Genomic DNA, 23,596 nt, shown 5'->3' on the forward strand with positions numbered 1-23,596 from the left:
ATGAGACGTAGACAAGTGCATCTTTTGTTTTTTTGTTTTTTGTTTTTTTTTTGTTAGTCCAGTCTCACCCTATTAGATAGTGATATGTCATGAAATGTAGTGGATTTTTGTGATGGGTTTCTCTAACCCTAATGACCACAACCCAAATGCACATGATGGGTCTGCACCCCCCCTCAGTTTGTGATCTTTATTATTTCATGATATTATAACAAAAATCTACTACATTCTGTGACTAATAGATTAAATCACTTTTCGTGATGGTATCACGAAATGACCGTGATATATGGTTGGTTTTGTTTTCATTAATTTAAATGCAAACCATCATCCAGATGGTTTGCATTTAAATTCATGAACTTGTTCTAATCCACATACGAGCTGCGACTGAACATGACACATAATTTCAGTTTCAATTTATTTTCATTTATATAGCGCAAAATCACAACAAAGTTGCCCCAAACACATATATAACCCTGGACTGGCAGCCTGTCCAGGGTGTACTGCCCCCTGACCCTATGGCTGCTGGGATAGGTGCAACTCCCCCCCCCCATGACCCTTGGAGTAAGCAGGTATAGAAAATAAATGAATGAAAAGATGGATATTCAACCTGTAGAGCCCCAATGTCACTCTCCTGTGTCCCAGTAAATTTTTTTTAACATATTTGTATTAAATTTCATATCTTTGAACAGTGTTCTTGACTAATACATGTTTGCATTCAGATAGCTCAGATTGTTCTGAACATTTTGATATGCCACACATGAGCATTATATGAAAAGAAACTACTTTAAAAGGGAAATATCTTAAGGTGTGGTAAAACTGAGAAAATACCCTTAAAGGGGATAGAGAATCAAAATCATCTTTTTCATGTTTTTGGTGTTAGTTCAGAGTCTCCCCGCTGTGGGGAATACATACGAAGTGCCAGCAAGTTTCAGAACCTCTGTTTCAAGTAATTGTCCTTTTTTGAATTTCCACCAGAAAATAGGCCAATTCGTGTTTGAGGGAAACATTGCGTCACATTTTCACCAATAGCCCCCCCACACACGCCCACACCCACCCCCTTTCACAAACGCCCCTTCGAAATGAATTATTCATAAGGTTGTGCTCACCCATTCCTACCACTGGAAGAGGAGCAATGGCGAGCTACAGGTGTGCCTTCCCAGGCTGTCATAGCAGACTACGATCTTTCCATATTCTTCCCACGGAAAGCAATGTACGCAATCACTGGCTTTTATTCATTTTTAACCACATCCCCAGGACATACAACCGCCGACTATTTCTTTGAGCACGGACTGCACGCACGGAATGCGTGGACTGTTTCACCAACCTTGCACAATTTCGAGCTGGCTTAGTCGCCATTTAATACTCAGTAGAGGGTCAGTTCCGACTTTGAGACAAAATCAACCCCAGCAAAATCAACCCCAGCAATCAGTACAGCCTGTAAGTATCACATTTTCTTTTGTTTTAAATTTGTGTTGCGCTATATTCCTGCTGTAAGAATTGCACGTTAGAATGGCACGTTAGCTCTGGTTTGTTCCTCTAAAGGGAATGAGCTAACCTCTTAGCAGCTAGCTATTTGCATTATTATGCTGGCAGCAAGTAAGCCTGCAAAGGGCAGCTTGCTTATTTCAATGCATAACCTTTGGAAGTCACAGTAACCGAATTAAAACAAAACAAATGATGTTTCGCGGATTTTTTTAGTCCAATTTTGCATTTTTTTTTTTTTTTTTTCGTCCTCATCAAGCAGCCGGTCGCGGCGCCGTGAAGGGAGAGCACGTGCATTGTGTTCTGCGTGTGTCTGTTTATAAGAACCTTCTCGCCCAGAAGAAAAAAGAGCGCCAACAACTACCAGTGATGCCGGTAACGGCACTGAGCTTTACAAAGACATTTTTATGTTTTTTTTTCTCTGAGCCGCTCTGCATCTGCTGTTAAAAACAGCTGATCCTCCGCGCTTTCTTTTCAGTGAGAGTAAGGGCAGCCAATCAAACAACGGCAACCGATCAGCGCCAACACCTACATGCATTTCATAATGAGGTTGCCAAATAAGCTCCGAAACGACGTCTTTAAGGGCAAACGACGCATTCTAAACCCAGCATAGTAACATAGCTGTTTCAGAGAGCCTTTTAGGAAGGTTCTGAGCCATTACAGACCCAACCAATTTTTTTTGGGCTACATATCACATCACAGAACAAGGATTAATGCCCCATTCAACCTCTCTCTATCACCTTTAAGGCTCCCAGGGTTAATCCTCAAGCCTTGTGCTTTTGTACAAATTTGATGTGCTTCCTGATGGAATTAACACAACTCATGCATTTTTAGGACTAGAGGTGGGTAATCCTAGTTTCAGTGAGTAAAAGTCCTACCACGTTTGTTCCATCCACCCATTAAACCAGCTGTTTCTAATGATCTCAAATGAAATCACATGTTTAGGTGCACAGGTACACTTTTACTGACTGAAACTGCCGTGAGTACCTCTCGTCAGAACATTAAAAATTTCTTATCAGTTTTTTTTCTTTTTTAAAGCCAATGAACAAACTATTGCAATCAACTGCCTTCACTGTTGCTCTTCAAATACTTACTGTCTTCATTCATCTAGTGTTGGAACTGATTGTGCTCACTGAGTGAATTCAATGAAATGCATACCGCTAACAGTGGTAGAAAATATTAATCAACCACATTATTCCAGGATAAATTCATGTGACATTAAGGAGGACATAAACTGCAGAAAATTTTGGTGGAGTACCTTTGCGAATGCTTCGTGGTTCCCTGTTGCTGCCACCCATCAAACAGACTGGCACCTCCTAAAATTAGAAAAACAGTGTATTTTACATATGAATAAACATGAATATTCTTATGCAAACAAATCATAAAGGTATAATGCTGCAAGCTCTTTAGTGTGATCAAACCTTGCAAAAGCTGGCGGGGATCATTCCTCTCTTGCCTTTCAGATCCCCTATCAGCCATCCTTCCTCACTGGACTTGGTGACGTTTTGAACCACATCTCCCATCTTCACTGTCAGCTCGTCTCCCATGGTGCCCTCAAAGTCGTGCAGCACCAGCACCTCTACAGTGCAACAATAAATGGAGCAGAAAATTATGTTCTTTGCACAAAGGGTAGTGCACAGGCTTCACAAGTGATGCGCCCTAAGTTTTTCCAAACAAATTAAGGCAGTGTAACATTGTGAGCACGATGATATGTTGCCATGAACTGTAATGCTTTCATCTTTCATTTCAAACAAAGGGTAAAATATGGATTGTTACATTCATGTCCACAGGTGATTGGACAGTGACAATTTATTTTTGTAATTTTGCCTCTGTACACTACCATCACAGAGTTGAAATAAAACAGTAAAATTCTGCTTCTAGTGTAGATTTCAGCTCAATTCAAGGGGTTTAATAAAAACATTGCACTAATCATTTAAGAATTAGAACCATTTGTGCACATAGTCCCTGCATTTTCAAAGCCCACAAGGAACTGGAAGCAATAAATGCCATATTTTCCAGAGTATAAGTTACACTGCAGTATAAGTCACATCTTTTTCTGTGTTATGACCACTTTAATTTGGGATTTTTGTGCATTGTTGTAGCATTTTTATTTTTTTAATTACTGGCACTTATTCTCTTATTATTGGACTTTATTTTGTTTAATGCTTTGATTCTTGGGAAAGTTCTATATAAACAGCCATTATAACTGCTATTATTAATAACAAACTTGTGAATTTTGGTATATAAGTCGCACTGGCGCATAAGTCGCAGGGCCAAAATAGCAATAAATAAATAAATAAATAAATAAATAATAACACAACTTATACTCTGGAAAATACGGAGAATTCCATAAGGAATATTTTGAGGTTTTGAAATTAGTGGAAGTTACCTTGGACCTCGCGTGATGTGTGTTCCCTTGGTGTGAATACTAACATCTGTAAGATGTCTTGTAAATCACTCCAGAGGTGTTACCTGATTACTATAAAAACAACATTTTTAGATTCTTAAGTGTCGATTTCTACTATCTTTTACAAAATACTGCATGGGAGAGACAGATTTGTACAGAAATGAGCCATTTCAGAGCATTTTTTGCCATTTTGGATAATTTTGTTCACGTGAGCAGCCAGCTGACATCTCTGTGCCTCTCTACTCTGATTGGCTGTTAGCGTCTGCTTCCCAGAATCCCTCATGCAAGTCGGAGGAACCTCCACGTGATCTATGATGTTGCTATGGTCACTATCAAAGGCTGTATGGGCCACAGCCATCTGTTTGTTTGAAATTTTTGCTTCAGAGGAACTATTTATTGATTTGTTTTTCCAGAAAGTGTGAATTTTGATCATAATGACAATGTCTTATTATGTCAGTTAGCGTAATAGCAGGCTAATGCTTATTTAGTGTGGCATTATCCGACATGATGAACAGCACATTGGTTTCACTTGCTGATTGAGTAACAAGCAGTAAATCGCACAAATCACAAATTCCTTTTCAACACAGAATGATGTATTCCATGTCTGCACAAACAAGGACTGCCCGCAAGGCGGGCAGGGTCAGACTTGTATAGCAGTTTATTCACTTTCATTTAGGTTTACAATATGTTGTGTGGGCCGCCTGAAGAGGAGGTACTGCTGGCCCACCACCACCAGATGGCGCCCTGCCTGGAGTGCGGGCTTCAGGCACGAGAGGGCGCTGCCGCCACGGACACAGCCGGGGGTGACAGCTGTCACTCATCATCTCATGACAGCTGTCACCCATCAACACTTCTTCATGCTACTCCATAAAACCCGGACGTCATCTCCACCTCGTTGCCGAGATATCATCGACCTGTGAAGGTAACAATCTCAGCCGTATAAATAACTGTGTCTAGTAAACTCATTTTTTGCAGCTGTTTTTTCCTGTGGAGTGTACTATCTGGAGATTGGCGTGACCGGCGACAGCTTCGCTTTACACCCCACCAGATAAGTACTGTGTGACAGGAGCTGCACGAGTGTGGATGAGAGGTGGAGGTGGAATCTCCACCAGTGCTGTTACTGGGTCTGCACACACCCACATCTTGTTGTTTCTGCTTCTTGCCAGCAGTACCAGATCCGACATTCGGAGACGGCGGCCACCTGGGGACTCGGGACTTGGCGGCTCCAGTATTCTCCGGGTTCGGTGGCGGAGGAAATCGTGTGGTTCCGGTTCTTCTCAGGACAGACGTCTTCTATCCTCGAACCTGCCCACACGTCACCCTTGTGATTGACTGTTTGCAAAATTTCACATTCCTCTGTATTGTGGTTGTGCTCATTCACAACAGTAAAGTGTTCATATTCGACTCTTTCATTGTCCGTTCATTTACGCCCCCTGTTGTGGGTCCGTGTCACTACACTTTCCCCAACACAATAGCTGCCAACAAACTCTTAGCACTGTGCTCTATGACTTGACCAAGGCTACAAGTTGACCAAGCGGGTACTACGAGTTGGTAGATGATGAGTTGACTATAAACCCAGTAAAATACTGTTTGAATCTCTTAATGATTGAAGCAAATTTAAATCCAAGACATATTCAGTGACTTGGAAAAGTTCATTTATCCATCCCCTGACTTGTCTCAAGAAAACTGTACTTGAAAGTGATGAATTGTCTTTAAAAAGCCTTATATTTGTTTGTCCAGTTAGTTTTGGACTCTGTAAACAGCAGTAATTCCTAAGGGGAATTGGCTATTCATATGTAGCCATATTAGTAATTCCAAATTCTGTTCATACATAGCTCAGCCTTGTTATGGTTAGGGGTTATTGTTGTGGTTAGGATTTGGATCAGTGGTTGTGGTTAACATAGTTTAGGATCCTATGTATCAATACCAAATAAATGTAGAAGTATATAGCCTCATGATCACGTGACCTATATTGACAAATGAGACAGATGCTAGGTACCTGTAGAATTTAACTCTCCGAGTACGGCTACGCGTGGATAGCCACTGCTTTCCTAAAGCTAGCATCTCACACAGCCTAGAATACTGATGATCATAGCAATTTTTGGATTCATCAACTTTTGTGGCAAAAATCAAGCCCATAATCTCAATGAGAGGTGAATGCTGATAAACATAGGCATTTTTGGATTCGTCAACTTTGTTAGCAAAAATCAAGCCCGTATCTCATGGAACGGCAAATACTGACTAACGTAACAAATTTTTGCTGCCCTTGAGGAAGAATTGGTTTGTCTGGCAGAAGATTTGTCTGCTGCAGAAGATTAGGAAAAAACAGGAAGACAAAGAAGAAAGGAAGAAGAAAAGGTACACTGTTTGGCTCAGAGAGTGGTTGCAAGCCAAAAAGAACTTTAGCGACACGTGTTACAACCATTTACACTTATGTTCTACAAACATTTGCGGAAAAATGAATTTGCTAAGAAATTTTCAACGTATTCTAAAGTTCAGCGTTCACCGCTCCATGAGATACGAGCTTAAATGGTTAACGTGATATTTTTGTTGACGCTTTTGTACTAAAGCTGAAAGTTTACACTACAAGCAAATATTATGTTTCATTTCAACTCCATTGTGATGGTGTACAGAGGCAAAATTAACAAAATTGTGTCATTGCCCAACTACTTAGAGTCCGGACTGTAGTTTATCTTTGCTAAACATACATTAGTCAAGTCAACAGGATAGACGCATTCCAGAAACAATCTTTAGTGTTTGCTGAGCTGTGGATACATGTGTCAATCAATTCCCTTTGTATCTATTATCCATATACTGCTGGTTTACTCTTAGCTACATATCACATTGCATCATAAAATAAATCTGTTTTTATCACCATAATAGCTACACTTCTTGATTTTACTGTCTCTCTGTAAGTGCATAACCAATATCATGAAAAAAGTCCATCTTACTGTGACTATATCAACACATAATAATGCTGACTCACCCATGGTGTCTTCCTCTCTGTTTTGTATTTAAATATGCAAGTTGCTCACAAAGCAGCAAACAAATTCTCAGCTGAAATGAGAACTGAAAGTGTGGTGGTTTACAAGACCGAGCACCGATTCAGCCAAGGACCTTCTTCTTCCTTTTTGTGAAATATTAACACTGAGTAACTTCTCCTGAGGCGAGTCAAGGCAAGTCAACTGCAAGGAGGAGGAGAAAGATAAAACCAGTAAGACAGGTTTGTAGTGAAAAAAACAAATCGAATGAGTGTCGCTTCAAATGCAGCATGTCAGCAACAGCAAAGAGCATAATAGTGCAGCAGATAACTGAAACAATTGTGCAAATGGTGATACAAGCACCAAAGTTAGTACAAATACTCCTTAGACATTACTCTTTTGAAAAAACTGACTGGCCACTTGAGTTTCAATAGGCGGCCAGGTAGGGGTCAATTGAAGAATTACACAGGGGTCAAAATTAAAAATGCTCAAATCAGTTTGAAAACTATATATACTATATATACTATACTACATTATTTGTCTGATCATAAAGATTCCAAAAAGGTATAGTTTGGACTATCTAATCAATTCAATCAATCAATCAATTTTTTTATATAGCGCCAAATCACAACAAACAGTTGCCCCAAGGCGCCTTATATTGTAAGGCAAGGCCATACAACAATTATGTAAAACCCCAACGGTCAAAACGACCCCCTGTGAGCAAGCACTTGGCTACAGTGGGAAGGAAAAACTCCCTTTTAACAGGAAGAAACCTCCAGCAGAACCAGGCTCAGGGAGGGGCAGTCTTCTGCTGGGACTGGTTGGGGCTGAGGGAGAGAACCAAGAAAAAGACATGCTGTGGAGGGGAGCAGAGATCGATCACTAATGATTAAATGCAGAGTGGTGCATACAGAGCAAAAAGAGAAAGAAACAGTGCATCATGGGAACCCCCCAGCAGTCTAAGTCTATAGCAGCATAACTAAGGGATGGTTCAGGGTCACCTGATCCAGCCCTAACTATAAGCTTTAGCAAAAAGGAAAGTTTTAAGCCTAATCTTAAAAGTAGAGAGGGTGTCTGTCTCCCTGATCTGAATTGGGAGCTGGTTCCACAGGAGAGGAGCCTGAAAGCTGAAGGCTCTGCCTCCCATTCTACTCTTACAAACCCTAGGAACTACAAGTAAGCCTGCAGTCTGAGAGTGAAGCGCTCTATTGGGGTGATATGGTACTACGAGGTCCCTAAGATAAGATGGGACCTGATTATTTTAGGTTTTCACTTTATAACACAGCCTGTTAGGAGGCAAGCTGCATTAAGCCATTTCATCCTGTATTTGCCCTTATTTGGATTGGGGGTTAGTAGAGTGCCACCCTGTGGATTAGGGGTGTAAAAGAAAACCGGAGTGTTACACAATGCTAGAAAATATACAAGACTTGAATAAATCTAGTTTGTGATGTAGATTTTTAAAAAAATCCCAAGTAAAGTTAGTCACATGATGGTGCAGGTGCAGCGGCAAGGTCTGGGTGCACCTGGAATGATGTGGAGGAACATCGGGTGTTCAGAGGAGGAAGTGATGCAGGATGTGCTGAAATGCTCCACCTCAGGCACCTGTGGTGGATAAGTGCTTTTGCTTGTGCTCTTTGGTGATGTGTATGCAGAAACATCTCGTCAAAAGAAAACCTGTCACTTAGTTTGCTATCAAGCTGCAGTGCACCATTTGCTGGTGCACCAGACAGAAAACTCTTTGATTGGTTTAATTAATTTTATTTTATGCCCAAAATACCACTGGAAGTAATTATGTGACTACATACAACTCCTTTGCGCAATACTCCTTACATACATTGCTCTTGGATTATGCACAATCTAAACAAAGTGGAGTTGGACAAACCTCAAATGCACTTGTGTCACATGCTTCAGACCATACAAGGTCTGTTAGAAAAGTGTCCGACCTTTTTATTTTTTTCAAAAACCTGATGGATTTGAATCACGTGTGCTTGCATGAGCAAACCTTGAACCTTCGTGCGCATGCGTGAATTTTTTCACGCCTGTCGATTGCGTCATTTGCTTGTAAGCAGCCTTTGTGTGGGGATGGGTGGAGTCTCTCGTCGTTTTTTCTTTGCAAGGAAATGGTGGAAAGACTGGAGCAGTGTGACTGCATCAAATTTTGCCAGAAACTGGGCGACAGCCAGGTGGAAACCATTCGGATTATTCAGACGGCTTTCGGTGACGATCCTATGGGCATCACACAGATTAAGGAGCGGTACAACCAGTTTAAAGACAGCTGCACAACGGTGGAGAGCGAGCCACGCTCCGGGCGGCCATCAACATGCTGAAACGACCAGATCATTTCCAAAGTGAACGCTGTGGTGATGTGGGACCGTCGTGTGACTATCCGAGAAACTGCAGAAGAGGTGGACATCAGCACTTTTTCGGCACATTCCACTGTGACAGAAGATTTTGCCATGAAAAAAGTTACAGCGAAATTCATGCCGATGGCTTGGGCATGAAGCTGATGGCGGAGCAAAAGCGCCACTGTGTTGAAGTCTCACAGGACATGTTGTGACATGCCCAGCTCGTCCACAATTTCTCGGATAGTCACACGACTGAAAAGCCACCGAAAGACATCTGAATCTTCCGAATGGTGGAAGAGGTGGACAAAAATGTTCCAATCATATTGAAAGGTATACCATATTATTTGTCTGATCTTGATTCCAAAAAGGTAAAATTTAGACTATCCGTGACTAAATGTTATGAAGTAATGGCGTTAAAACAGCAAAAACAATGGCGAGGGTCAATTTCAGCTAAAGTTGCCCCAATTTTGGTAATAAAGTGATGCAACTTATTGGTTGAGCTAATGGGATTAATAAATGGAATAGTTTTGGTTGTGTTGAATGTTCGGTCTCCAAACTAAAGGTCAAACAAGGCTGACGTCCATTGGATTCTATGACATATGTTACCCTGTAGTATGATAACTAAGCATGACACATGGTATTCCTTTTTGTAACCCTATTAACTCAACCAATAATTTGCATCAAGTTCTACCAAAAGCGGAGCAACTTTAACTTTTGACCGTTGCACAAACTGAAATTGACCTTTGTCATCCTTTCAGCTGTTTTTTACCATCAATTCATAACATTCAGTCATAGATTGTCCAAACTATACCTTTTTGGAATCCTTATGATCAGACAAATAATAAGGTACACCTTTTGATATGATTGAAGCATTTTTAAATTTTAACTCCTGTGTAATTCTTCATTGGCCATTGTAGGTCAGTAGAGGTCAGCTCCAGGATGCCTCCACATCTAAAAATGAACATTACTTAGGGCCCCTTCACACATAGTACAAATGTGGTCGAAATTACGCATGAAGTGCACATGAAGCAGGAATTGAATGCAATATGTGTAAAATCGTAGCTGCCTCCAACGCCTCGTACACCTGTTGCTACAACTATTTGTGCACACCAGCAGCTGAAAGACAGAGTGGCCATTTGCACTATTAACACGACAACAGTCAGCAGACAATCAATGGATGTGAAATCTGTCTAAGTACTCCACGAGTGTGGCTTTACAAACAGACACAGTGACACATTGGTGTGTGCACTGAACTGGCAGGTGTGTGTCCGCCGACAGGAGCAGCTGTGGAGATCTCTGGTCTGGAAGTCCCAGCTGGAGAAGGCAGACCGTGTTTGGACGGACATGACTTAACAACTGTCCACTTTGACGCGCGTGTGTCTACTTGCTGTCCTCACATGGACATACATAACAACATACTGTATACCACTGTTGCAATGGGCTGCAGCCAGTGAGTGCACCCCACGCACATTGACAGGCTACCCCAGGTGAAACGGACCGTCAGATCATAACACACAGCGGGTGATCTGAATGTCATGTCACCCATGTGAGCTCTGTTCAAATCAAATCAATTCAAATCAAATCAAATCAATTTTATTTATATAGCGCCAAATCACAACAAACAGTTGCCCCAAAGCGCTTTATATTGTAAGGCAAAGACATACAATAATTACGGAAAAACCCCAACGGTCAAAACGACCCCCTGTGAGCAAGCACTTGGCGACAGTGGGAAGGAAAAACTCCCTTTTAACAGGAAGAAACCTCCAGCAGAACCAGGCTCAGGGAGGGGCAGTCTTCTGCTGGGACTGGTTGGGGCTGAGGGAGAGAACCAGGAAAAAGACATGTTGTGGAGGGGAGCAGAGATCAATCACTAATGATTAAATGCAGAGTGGTGCATACAGAGCAAAAACAGAGAGAAACACTCAGTGAATCAAGGGAACCCCCCAGCAGTCTAAGTCTATAGCAGCATAACTAAGGGATGGTTCAGGGTCACCTGATCCAGCCCTAACTATAAGGTTTAGCAAAAAGGAAAGTTTTAAGCGTAATCTTAAAAGTAGAGAGGGTGTCTGTCTCCCTGATCCGAATTGGGAGCTGGTTCCACAGGAGAGGAGCCTGAAAGCTGAAGGCTCTGCCTCCCATTCTACTCTTACAAACCCTAGGAACTACAAGTAAGCCTGCAGTCTGAGAGCGAAGCACTCTATTGGGGTGATATGGTACTATGAGGTCCCTAAGATAAGATGGGACCTGATTATTCAAAACCTTATAAGTAAGAAGAAGAATTTTAAATTCTATTCTAGAATTAACAGGAAGCCAATGAAGAGAGGCCAATATGGGTGAGATATGCTCTCTCCTTCTAGTCCCCGTTAGTACTCTAGCTGCAGCATTTTGAATTAACTGAAGGCTTTTTAGGGAACTTCTAGGACAACCTGATAATAATGAATTACAATAGTCCAGCCTAGAGGAAATAAATGCATGAATTAGTTTTTCAGCATCACTCTGAGACAAGACCTTTCTAATTTTAGAGATATTGGGCAAATGCAAAAAAGCAGTCCTACGTATTTGCTTAATATGCGCATTGAAGGACATATCCTGATCAAAAATGACTCCAAGATTTCTCACAGTATTACTAGAGGTCAGGGTAATGCCATCCAGAGTAAGGATCTGGTTAGACACCATGTTTCTAAGATTTGTGGGGCCAAGTACAATAACTTCAGTTTTATCTGAGTTTAAAAGCAGGAAATTAGAGGTCATCCATGTCTTTATGTCTGTAAGACAATCCTGCAGTTTAGCTAATTGGTGTGTGTCCTCTGGCTTCATGGATAGATAAAGCTGGGTATCATCTGTGTAACGATGAAAATTTAAGCAATGCCGTCTAATAATACTGCCTAAGGGAAGCATGTATAAAGTGAATAAAATTGGTCCTAGCACAGAACGTTGTGGAACTCCATAATTAACCTTAGTCTGTGAAGAAGATTCCCCATTTACATGAACAAATTGTAATCTATTAGATAAATATGATTCAAACCACCGCAGCGCAGTGCCTTTAATACCTATGGCATGCTCTAATCTCTGTAATAAAATTTTATGGTCAACAGTATCAAAAGCAGCACTGAGGTCTAACAGGACAAGCACAGAGATGAGTCCACTGTCTGAGGCCAAAAGAAGATCATTTGTAACCTTCACTAATGCTGTTTCTGTACTATGATGAATTCTAAATCCTGACTGAAACTCTTCAAATAGACCATTCCTCTGCAGATGATCAGTTAGCTGTTTTACAACTACCCTTTCAAGAATTTTTGAGAGAAAAGGAAGGTTGGAGATTGGCCTATAATTAGCTAAGATAGCTGGGTCAAGTGATGGCTTTTTAAGTAATGGTTTAATTACTGCCACCTTAAAAGCCTGTGGTACATAGCCAACTAACAAAGATAGATTGATCATATTTAAGATCGAAGCATTAATTAATGGTAGGGCTTCCTTGAGCAGCCTGGTAGGAATGGGGTCTAATAGACATGTTGTTGGTTTGGAGGAAGTAACTAATGAAAATAACTCAGACAGAACAATCGGAGAGAAAGAGTCTAACCAAATACCGGCATCACTGAAAGCAGCCAAAGATAACGATATGTCTTTGGGATGGTTATGAGTAATTTTTTCTCTAATAGTTAAAATTTTATTAGCACAGAAAGTCATGAAGTCATTACTAGTTAAAGTTAAAGGAATACTCGGCTCAATAGAGCTCTGACTGTTTGTCAGCCTGGCTACAGTGCTGAAAAGAAACCTGGGGTTATTCTTATTTTCTTCAATAAGCGATGAGTAGTAAGATGTCCTAACTTTACGGAGGGCTTTTTTATAGAGCAACAGACTCTTTTTCCAGGCTAAGTGAAGATCTTCTAAATCTTACGGGTTATCTGCTTTAAGCTGCGAGTTTGTGCGTTATACCACGGAGTCAGGCACTTCTGATTTAAGGCTCTCTTTTTCAGAGGAGCTACAGCATCCAGAGTTGTCCTCAATGAGGATGTAAAACTATTGCCGAGATAATCTATCTCACTCACAGAGTTTAGGTAGCTACTCTGCCCTGTGTTGGTATATGGCATTGGAGAACATAAAGAACTGTTCTACATAACATAATGTCTGCCCTGCTGTGCACCGTCCACAAGACATGCATGTTGATGTGGACATGATAAGAGTGCCCTGCTTCTCATTCATGTCATTTCATGAATGTACGTCTATGACCATGGGTCATTTACAGAAGATACTTGTATTGCCCGCTTGATGAGAGGGATTCAATAAAATGCGGTATTTTTATATGGTGTGTGTGTTTTATATATATATATATATAAAACACTGTGAGCAAGCACTGTAGCCAAGTGCTTGCTCACAGGGGGACGTTTTGACCGTTGGGGTTTTACATAATTATTGTATGGCCTTGCCTTACAATATAAAGTGCCTTGGGGCAACTGTTTGTTGTGATTTGGCGCTATATAAAAAAATTGATTGATTGATTGATATATATATATATATATATATATAATATAACACGTCAATGCCCTTCTTGATATCAGGCATTTTCCCGCACCTTTTATAGGACAGCAATGGTAGCTCAGCGGTAATGTTTCTGGCTGGCAATCAGAGCTTTTGGAAATTGCAGGTTCATCAATATTGTTCATTAATATTGTATTTAACAGAGTATGTCATGTTTCATATTTTTGTTCACATATTCTTTAATAAGTAACAAAGTGCACTACAGCAATGCAAAAAATGCCAAATTCAAGAACCGATAACAGAAAAAAATGTGTAACATACTCCAGTGCAACTAGTACTTGGGTAAATACAGTAATGTTTTGTTCTTGTTGAAGGTGTGGTGCTTACTCATCAAGTCTGATGGTGTTACTCCAAACCAGGGTCAAAGTTGCAACCAGGGTTTTATTGCCAGTGTCGACACAGACACATACTTTTATGATTGCCTCTGTTTCTGTCTTTAGCTTAACAATACCTAATCCGATGATCAAACTTGGTGGGTACATTCAGCCTCGAGACAGGACGTTTTTGGATTTTTGATACAGTGCATCTGGAAAGTATCCACAGCTCTTCACTTTTTCCACATTTTGTTATGTTACAGCCTTATTCCAAAATGGAGCAAATTCATTTTTTCCCCTGAAAATTCTACTCCCAACACCCCGTAATGACAATATGAAAAAGTGTTTTTTTTTTTGTTTTTTGTTTTTTTTTTAAATTCATTATTATTATTAAAAAAAAGAATCACCTCCCTGACTCAGGCACTTCTCCCCTGATTGCTCAGTTTTGATGGGCAGCCAGCTCTAGGAAGACTCTTGGTGGATCTGAACTTCTTCCATTTAGGGATGATGGATGCCTCTGTGCTTATTGGGAATTAGGAATCTACAGCAGGCCACGGAGCAGGTGATTAGAGACCCTGCAAGGCTTATGACAAATGTGGGTGTGGAATCCATTAGCTTAGTGGGGAATTTAATGCAGAAAATCCACTATGGTGATAGTGCAGTTTATTTGTCAGGGAGGGAATTTCAACAAGTTGAGACTGAGGCCTGCGTCCATAGTCGTGTCCATAAAAATCATAGAGGGATTTGCTTTCCAAACTTAATACCCATTACTATATTGGATGATGTTGAAATTGAGGATGGCCCAGTGGTTGTTCCAGCAATAGCAAAGATTTCGTGTCTGCTACCTACAACACGCGTGGAATGTCTTAAACCTAAACCTACTTCTAGGCATCTTATATATGCTACTCTGGAACCACCCCTTAAACCCAAACAATTCAACTGTCAACCCCACTGAGGTCCTTAGACTGGGTCTCATTAACATAAGATCACTGTCCTCAAAATCATTGTTGATCAGTGATCTATTTATTGATCATCACTTAGATATGATTGGGCTATGTGAACACTGGCTTAAACCTACAGCTGTCCTCCCCTTAAATGAGGCCTGCCCACCAGCTTATACATTTAGTCACGTCCCTCGTGATGCGAAGCAAGGCGGGGGTGTTGCTCTTATTTATAAATCTAGGTTTAGCTTATTAGCTGTTGGGGGTTACAAATATCACTCATTTGAGCATCTGATTCTCCACTCTGCTCAGGATATTACACATTGCCAAGGTCAGAAGAATAAAAGTCAGTTGTATTACGTTGTCACTGTATATAGGCCTCCAGGCCCATATTCTGAATTCTTAGATGAATTTGGTGCATTCATCTCTAACTTGTCAGCTAGTGTAGATAACATTCTGATCATTGGTGACTTTAACATTCATATAAATAAGCCTTCTGATCCCCTCTGCAAATCATTTAAGGAAATTGTGGATGCATTAGGATTTTGGCAATGCATTCGGGATTCGATGCACATTAGTGGAAATACCCTGGATCTGGTTCTCGCACGTGGTATTGCTGTCATGAATATTGACATCATGCCTCTTACATCAGTGGTGTCTGATCACTCTCTTATTAAGTTTACAGTTTCGCTGCCGTGTTTAGTGGAACAACAACCTTATATATCATTACGGCGATGCATCAACTCCTCAACTAAGACTGAACTCGAAGCTAAACTGCCTGATGTCTTAGCTTCACATTTGACAAATACCCAGTCAGTAGACAGACTTGTGGATAGTTTAAACTCCGTGCTCAAAACTACACTCGACATGATTGCACCACCTGTGTTAAAACCGCGCTCCCCCAAATCACAGTCACCTTTGTTCAATGATTATCTGCGTGACCTCAAGCATAAAGCAAGAGGTCTAGAACGGAAATGGTGTAGTTCAAAATTAGAAGTATTTTACCTTGCGTGGCGTGATGCTATCTTAGACTATACGCATGCATTATTGGCTACAAAGCGGACTTACTTCTCTGATTTGATCAACAAAAACAAGCATAACTCAAAGTTCTTGTTTGACACGATAGCAACACTTATGCATGGACAACCACCTGAAGTTCGCTCTCCTTTTACAGCACAAGATTTTGTGGATTACTTTGGGAAGAAAATAGAAGACATCAGGTTAAACATATCCCGGCATGCCTTAACCCAGCTACTACACCCTGCTATTGAGGTGGGCACCACTATACTGAGGTATTACCTAGATTTACAGAATTTGATAGTATCTCACTAGGCATGCTGACAAAACTCGTAATGTTAACAAAAAGCACAACCTGTTTATTTGATCCTATACCAACAAAACTGTTTAAGGACCTGTGGTCCACTATGGGGAAACTGTGCTGGAAATTATTAATCTTTCTTTAACTTCTGGATCTATTCCTAAATGTTTCAAATCTGCAGTGATTAAACCATTACTTAAACCTAATCTTGACCCTAGTGTATTGACAAACTATCGGCCGATATCAAATCTATCATTTTTCTCTAAAATTCTGGAAAAGGTGGTGTCACGGCAGCTCGTAGACTATCTTACTGAGAATAATCTCTTTAAGCCACTGCAGTCTGCTTTTACAAAATATCATTCCTCAGAGATGGCTCTCACTAAAGTGGTGAATGATCTTCTGCTTACAATGGATTTGGACACCACTACGGTTCTGTTGCTGTTAGATCTCAGTGCTGCATTTGATACAATGGATCATCATATTCTACTTGATAGGCTGGAAAATCATTTTGGGATTACTGGGAGTGCCCTTGCATGGCTGACGTCATACTTGACAAGTCGTTCTCACTGTGTTTTGTACAGTAACACTACCTCTAACCTTAGTGACATGAAATTTGGGGTTCCACAGGGGTCTGTCTTAGGCCCCCTGCGTTTCTCCCTTTATATACAGTAGCACCCCTTGGGCACATATTGCGGCGTTTTGGGATTACCTTTCACTGGTATGCAGATGATACTCAGTTATACATGCCGATAACTACTGGTAATCTCATTCACATAAAATCCTTAGAAGATTGCCTTGCAGCAGTGAGAAGTTGGATGTCTAGAAACCTCCTACTTTTAAACTCTGATAAGACTGAAATGATGGTTCTTGGTCCAGCGAGACATCTGCATCAGTTTGACCAGTTAACGCTCAGCCTCGGCTCATGTGTCATACATCACACTGACAAAATGAGGAACCTTGGGGTAATTTTTGATCCTTCATTGTCCTTTGGCCTCCACATTAGAAATATTACTAGGACTGCTTTCTTCCACCTGCGAAATATAGCAAAGATTCGTCCCATCCTGTCTATGGCTGATGCTGAGACTCTGATCCATGCATTTATCTCTTCTAGATTGGACTACTGCAATGTTCTATTTTCTGGTTTACCACAATCTAGCATTAGGGCTCTCCAATTGGTTCAAAATGCTGCAGCCAGACTTTTGACACGAAGCATAAAGTTTGACCACATTACACCCATTTTGTCATTTCTTCACTGGCTTCCTGTCACAGTGAGATCAGATTTTAAGGTTCTGCTACTAACCTATAAAATTATTCATGGACTGGCACCTCCCTACCTAGCTGACCTAATTAAACCTTACGTACCGGCCCAGGCTTTACGTTCTCAGGGTGCAGGACTACTTTGTGTCCCTAAGGTGAAAAAGAAGTCTGCGGGTCACAGAGCTTTCTCTTATCGTGCCCCTGTTCTGTGGAATGATCTCCCTGCATCAATAAAACAGTCAGATTCTGTGGAGATTTTCAAGTCCAGACTTAAGACACACTTATTTACCCATTCATGTGGCTAGCATACTGGTACGGTTTTGTTTTACGCTTTTTACTCTTTTAATTCATTTATTAGTAATTGGAGCGGGCTGCGGCCTCAACTTTACCTAAATTCTGGGTCTTTTAGTGAAGTTTAGGGCTAGTGGCCGGCGATCACCTTAGTATTTCTCTGTTTTTCTTGTTGTTTAATGCTGGCAAATTATACAGTATTTTTTTGTGTTTCTAATGCCTGATTCTGTTTTTTCTCTCTGTTTAAGGTGCAGCTCCATCCAGAGATGGGAGTTGTATTCGTGTTGGCGATCCTCCTGTCCTGTGCTCCAATAGCATTTCTTGTATATTCGTATATTCTGTAATTTATGTTTGTAGCATGGCCCAAGCAGAGGGTCACCCCTTTGAGTATGGTCTTCTTGAGGTTTCTTCTTCAGAGGGAGTTTTTCCTTACCACTGTTGCTCTGGGGGTTGGTAAGGTTAGACCTTACCTGTGTGAAGCGCTTTGAGGCAACTTGGATTATTTTGAGAAGAAAATATAAGCATATCTCAGCACGCCTCGGCCCAGCCATTAAAACCTGCTATGGAGGTGGGCGCAACCACTGAGGTGTTACCTAGATTGACAGAATTTAATAGTATTTCATTGGGCATACTGAAGAACTGACTTGTGGCGTCTACAAAAAGCACAACCTGTTTATTTGATCCCATACCAATAAAATTGTTTAAGGACCTGTGGCCCACTCTTGGGTCGACTGTGCTGGAAATTATTAATCTGTCATTAACCTCTGGATCTATTCTGAAATGTTTTAAATCAGCAGTGATTAAACCATTAATCTAATCTTGACCCTAGTGTATTGAAAAATTACAGGACGATATCAAATCTATCATTCTGTTACAAAATTTTAGAAAAGGTGGTTTCACGGCAGCTTATAGACCACCTCACTGACAATGATCTTTTTGAGCTGCAGCAGTCTGCTTTTAGGAAATATCACTCCACAGAGACAGCACTCACTAAAGTTGTGAATGATGTTCTGCAAGCAATTGTCTCAGACACCACTACGGTTTTGGTGTTGTCAGATCTCAGTGCTGCGTTTGATACCGTGGATCATCATATTTTGCTCAATAGGTTGGAGAACGTTTTTGAGATTACTGGAAGTGCCCTTGCCTGGTTGATGTCATATCTGTCCAGTTGTTCTCAATGTGTCTTTTATAATGTCACTACCTCTGACCTTGCTGACATGAGATTTGGGGTTCCACAGGGATCTGTTTTAGGCCCCTTGCTTTTCTCCCTGTATGTGGCACCCCTTGGGCGTATATTGCGGAGTTTTGGGATTGCCTTTCATTGTTATGCTGATGATACTCAGTTGTACATGCCGATAACTGCGGGAAATCTCACTCCCATAAAATCCCTGGAGGACTGTCTTCTATCAGTGAGAAGTTGGATGTCTAGTAACTTCCTACTTTTAAACTTTGATAAGACTGAAATGATGGTTCTTGGTCCAGCGAGACATCGGCATCAGTTTGACCAGCTGGCGCTCAGCCTGGGTTCCTGTGTCATACATCATATGGACAAAATGAGGAATTTGGGGTAATTTTTGATCCCACGTTGTCTTTTGACCTCCACATCAGGGACGTTACTAGGACTGCTTTTTTCCATCTGAGAAATATAGCGAGGATCCGCCCCATCCTGTCTATGGCTGATGCTGAGACCCTGATTCATGCTTTTGTTTCTTCTAGACTAGATTATTGTAATTTTTTATTTTCAGGGTTACCACAGTCCAGCATTAGGGGTCTTCAGCTGGTTCAGAATGCTGCGGCCAGACTTCTGATGCGTAGCAGAAGGTCTGAACATATCACACCCATTTTGGCATCTTTGCACTGGCTCCCTGTCTCTGTGAGAGCAGATTTTAAGGTTTTGTTATTGACTTATAAGGTTGTTCATGGACTGGCGCCATCTTATCTGGGTGATCTGGTGGAACTCTATGTGCCGGCCCGGGCTTTGCGGTCGCAGGATGCGGGACTTCTCTGTGTTCCCAGGGTGAAGAAGAAGTCAGCAGGTCAAAGAGCCTTTTCATATCGTGCACCCACCCTGTGGAACAGTCTTCCTGCGACCGTGAGGCAGTCTGAGTCTGTGGACATTTTTAAGTCAAGACTCAAAACCTATTTTTATTCTCTTTCTTATGGATAGTTTTTATTTTTATTTGTTTTATTCTTTTACTTCTGTTTTTATTTATGTATTTGAATTTTTTATTCATTTTTAATTATTTATTCAATTTTATGTTGACTTGTTTTATGTAAGGCGCCTTGAGACGGCTTTTGCTGTGATTTGGCGCATTATAAGCTAATTAAATTAAACTCTGTTGTGATTTGGCACTATATAAATGAAAATAAATTGAAATTGAAATTATTAGGACCTTCAAAGCAGCAGAAATGTTTGTGTACTCTTCCCCAGATTTGTGCCTCAAGACAATTGTGTCTTGGAGGTCTACATAGGTTTGCACAGCCAAATCATCAGTGTCAATTTAACTCTCATAGTGTTAAATTGAACACTTTCTTAGTGTTTGCATAGTTCTCACAGATTCAGAGTTAAATTTACACTATCAAAAGTGTTAATATTTTAATTCAAGAATAGGGTTTAAAATCTAACACTTTTAGTGTTAATTTATGACACATAAAACTGTTCTTTATGACACTAAATTGTGTTATTCCCCAGTACTGTCTGTGTTAAATAATGACACATAAGAATGTACTTTTTGACATGAGGAGGGATACACCCTGGACAAGGATGCCAGTAAGCTTCCAATCCACCTAACCTGCATGTCTTTAGATGTGGGAGGAAGCCAGAGCACCTGGTGAGAACATGTAAACTCCACACAGAAAGGCCACAGGTAGGAATCAATCCAGTGATCTTGTTGCTGTGAAGCAACAGTGCTAACCAATAAGACACCATGCTGCCCATTTGAGGACTACACTGATTAATTTAATTTATGAAGGAAATGTCCGGAGAACAACTCCTAAAGTGTTGTGTGTGTGTGTGTGTGTGCTAACCGTTTCACTTCTCACTTCTTTCTCAGCGAGTGACAGAACAACACAGGTTTCACTCCAAATCTGAAGATAAAGCATCAGTGCCGACTGTCTGTGGCCCAACTCCAAACCTGAGAGCTTGATCAGTTAATGTTGTGTTACTGTGTGTCGTGTGATATATCATAGAGTGTGTTATTAGTGTGGCGGCTAAAGTGTGTAACATTATTCCTGTAAATGCACAATGTGACCAGGGTGTGATTTACCATAACAGCGTGACATGAATGCGGTGTACATTTGTTTGAAATTAAGACCAGAATCTTAACACTTTCCACTGACAAGCCTTAACACTGGAAATTTAACACTGACAGACTTGCTGTGTGAAATGCAATGTAAACTGTGGGACCTTATATGTTAGGTGTGTGCCTTTCCAATTCATGTCCAATGAACTAAATTTACCCCAGAAATACCCCACATTGTCATTATGGGGTACTGTATGTAGAATTTTCAGGAAAAAATATATTTCATCCATTTTGGAATAAGGCTCACAAAATGTGGAAAAAGTTAAGCACTGTGAATAGTTTCTGGATGCAGTGTAAATCAGACAAAAGATCATGGTGAGAGGTCAGGGTACAATTTCTGGTCCCATGGAAACACACTCAAAAAAAAAAAAACAAAAAAAAACAGCAAAAATACTGTGGATTGACTCTGGGGGAAGTCCCATTGACTAGTCATACTGACAAGTGGGAAATACCGCAAGTCCAGATCCTTTCAAGGCTCATAAGAGTGTGTGTATGGTATGTGTGTGTTTTGATTATGTATGCAGGTCTGCATCACTGAAGACTTTCCTTGTCTGACCTGTTGAATCTTAAAGATGTGACTCATGACTGAAACTCTTAAACACTGTGTTCCTGATTGTTTTCAGTAAAAAGTGCAATGCAGACTATATGCTAGAGATAAGATTTAGGACAAGCTGATAAAGTCATCAGCCATTTGAGAAAGCGATAATAATGTTATACCAAACATGCATTTCAGGTCTATAAAATTATTTGATTTTTCAGCTACTTTAAATAACAAAGAGCTGCTACTGTCTTTATCCTCATCTGTGTGGGTGCGCCTTAAAAAGGGCAGAGAGTTCAGTGGGTGTGTCTTGAAAAGAAACCTTTAGCTACGTCACAAAGTAAAACTTGTAAGTTCACTTGTACAGAGATTCGGGGAAAAGAACCAAACATCTGGTTACAAACCCGACTTTAACTTCTGACCTCACTTCTCATAAGCACAACGGTATGTATTCTACCATGATAACTCAGGTATGTTCTAAACCACTATGGCAGTGCATGGCACACTTCTTTATCTGAATTACAAATATAACATTTATTATTGTCTGGTCATTCAATCAATTTTAGAGTGTTAACAGAGGCAAAATACCCGTTTTGCATTTTGTATAGAATTGGTGGGGTGGGTATATAAAATATATAACGCAATGTTAAAATACCCTCGGCCGTATGACCATTGTCTTCTTCAATTTACAGTTCTTTAATTGGTATTCCAGTGCAAAGTATATATATATATATATATATATATATATATATATATATATACGAGGTCTGTCCGTAAAGTATAGGTCCTTTTTATTTTTTTCAAAAACTATATGGATTTCATTCATATGTTTTTACGTCAGACATGTTTGAACCCTCGTGCGCATGCGTGAGTTTTTCCACGCCTGTCGGTGACGTCATTCGCCTGTGAGCACTCCTTGTGGGAGGAGTCGTCCAGCCCCTCGTCGGAATTTCTTTGTCTGAGAAGTTGCTGAGAGACTGGCGCTTTGTTTGATCAAAATTTTTTCTAAACCTGTGAGACACATCAAAGTGGACATGGTTCGAAAAATTAAGCTGGTCTTCAGTGAAAATTTTAACAGCTGATGAGAGATTTTGAGGTGATTCTGTCACTTTAAGGACTTTTCACGGTGCGAGACGTCGCGCAGCGCTCTCAGGCGGCGTCATCAGCCTGTTTCAAGCTTAAAACCTCCACATTTCAGGCTCTGTTGATCCAGGACGTCGTGAGAGAACAGAGAAGTTTCAGAAGAAGTCGGTTTCAGCATTTTATCTGGATATTCCACTGTTAAAGGAGATTTTTTTAATGAAAGACGTGCGGGCGGATTGCAGCGTCGGCTCGCAGCCGCCGCGACGCTCCGCCACAGGAAAAACACCTCTGTTGGAAGCCTTGAGGACAAGTTGGAACATCTCCAGCTGATAAACAATTTCTCATATACTCACTCCACTGAAAGCCATCAAAAGCCAACTGGATTTTAACAAATGGTTATCAACACGGAGGTTTTTTCCTGTGCCGCCGCGCCGCGTCGGCTGCGTCCCGACGCGCGGACCCGTCCGCACATCTTTCATTAAAAAAATCTCCTTTAACAGTGGAATATCCGGATAAAATGCGGAAACCGACTTCTTCTGAAACTTCTCTGTTCTCTCACGACGTCCTGGATCAATAGAGCCTGAAATGTGGAGGTTTTAAGCTTGAAACAGGCTGATGACGCTGCCTGAGAGCGCTGCACGACGTCTCGCACCGTGAAAAGTCCTTAAAGCGACAGAATCACCTCAAAATCTCTCATCAGCTGTTAAAATTTTCACTGAAAACCAGCTTAATTTTTCGAACCATGTCCACTTCGATGTGTCTCACAGGTTTAGAAAAAATTTTGATCAAACAAAGCGCCAG

The 23,596-nt window shown here is 40.8% G+C and overlaps 1 protein-coding gene across 4 annotated transcripts in view; it reads right to left on the minus strand.

The window, feature by feature from the left end:
- sh3d21 (SH3 domain containing 21) overlaps window positions 1–7,052 on the minus strand; it is a 58,064-nt gene extending 51,012 nt beyond the window's left edge. For all 4 annotated transcript variants that reach the window (XM_034174079.1, XM_034174078.1, XM_034174077.1 and 1 more), the window contains exons 1-3: window positions 6,873–7,052; window positions 2,901–3,058; window positions 2,738–2,795 (exon numbers count right to left, since the gene is read on the minus strand). In XM_034174079.1, the coding sequence (XP_034029970.1) occupies window positions 2,738–2,795; window positions 2,901–3,058; window positions 6,873–6,876 (220 nt within the window). In that variant the 5' untranslated portion in view covers window positions 6,877–7,052. The remainder of the gene's footprint in view (window positions 1–2,737; window positions 2,796–2,900; window positions 3,059–6,872) is intronic.
- Window positions 7,053–23,596: the final 16,544 nt, after the last annotated feature.

The sequence above is a fragment of the Thalassophryne amazonica genome, chromosome 7 (assembly GCF_902500255.1).
Source record: "Thalassophryne amazonica chromosome 7, fThaAma1.1, whole genome shotgun sequence".
Lineage (NCBI taxonomy): Eukaryota > Metazoa > Chordata > Actinopteri > Batrachoidiformes > Batrachoididae > Thalassophryne > Thalassophryne amazonica.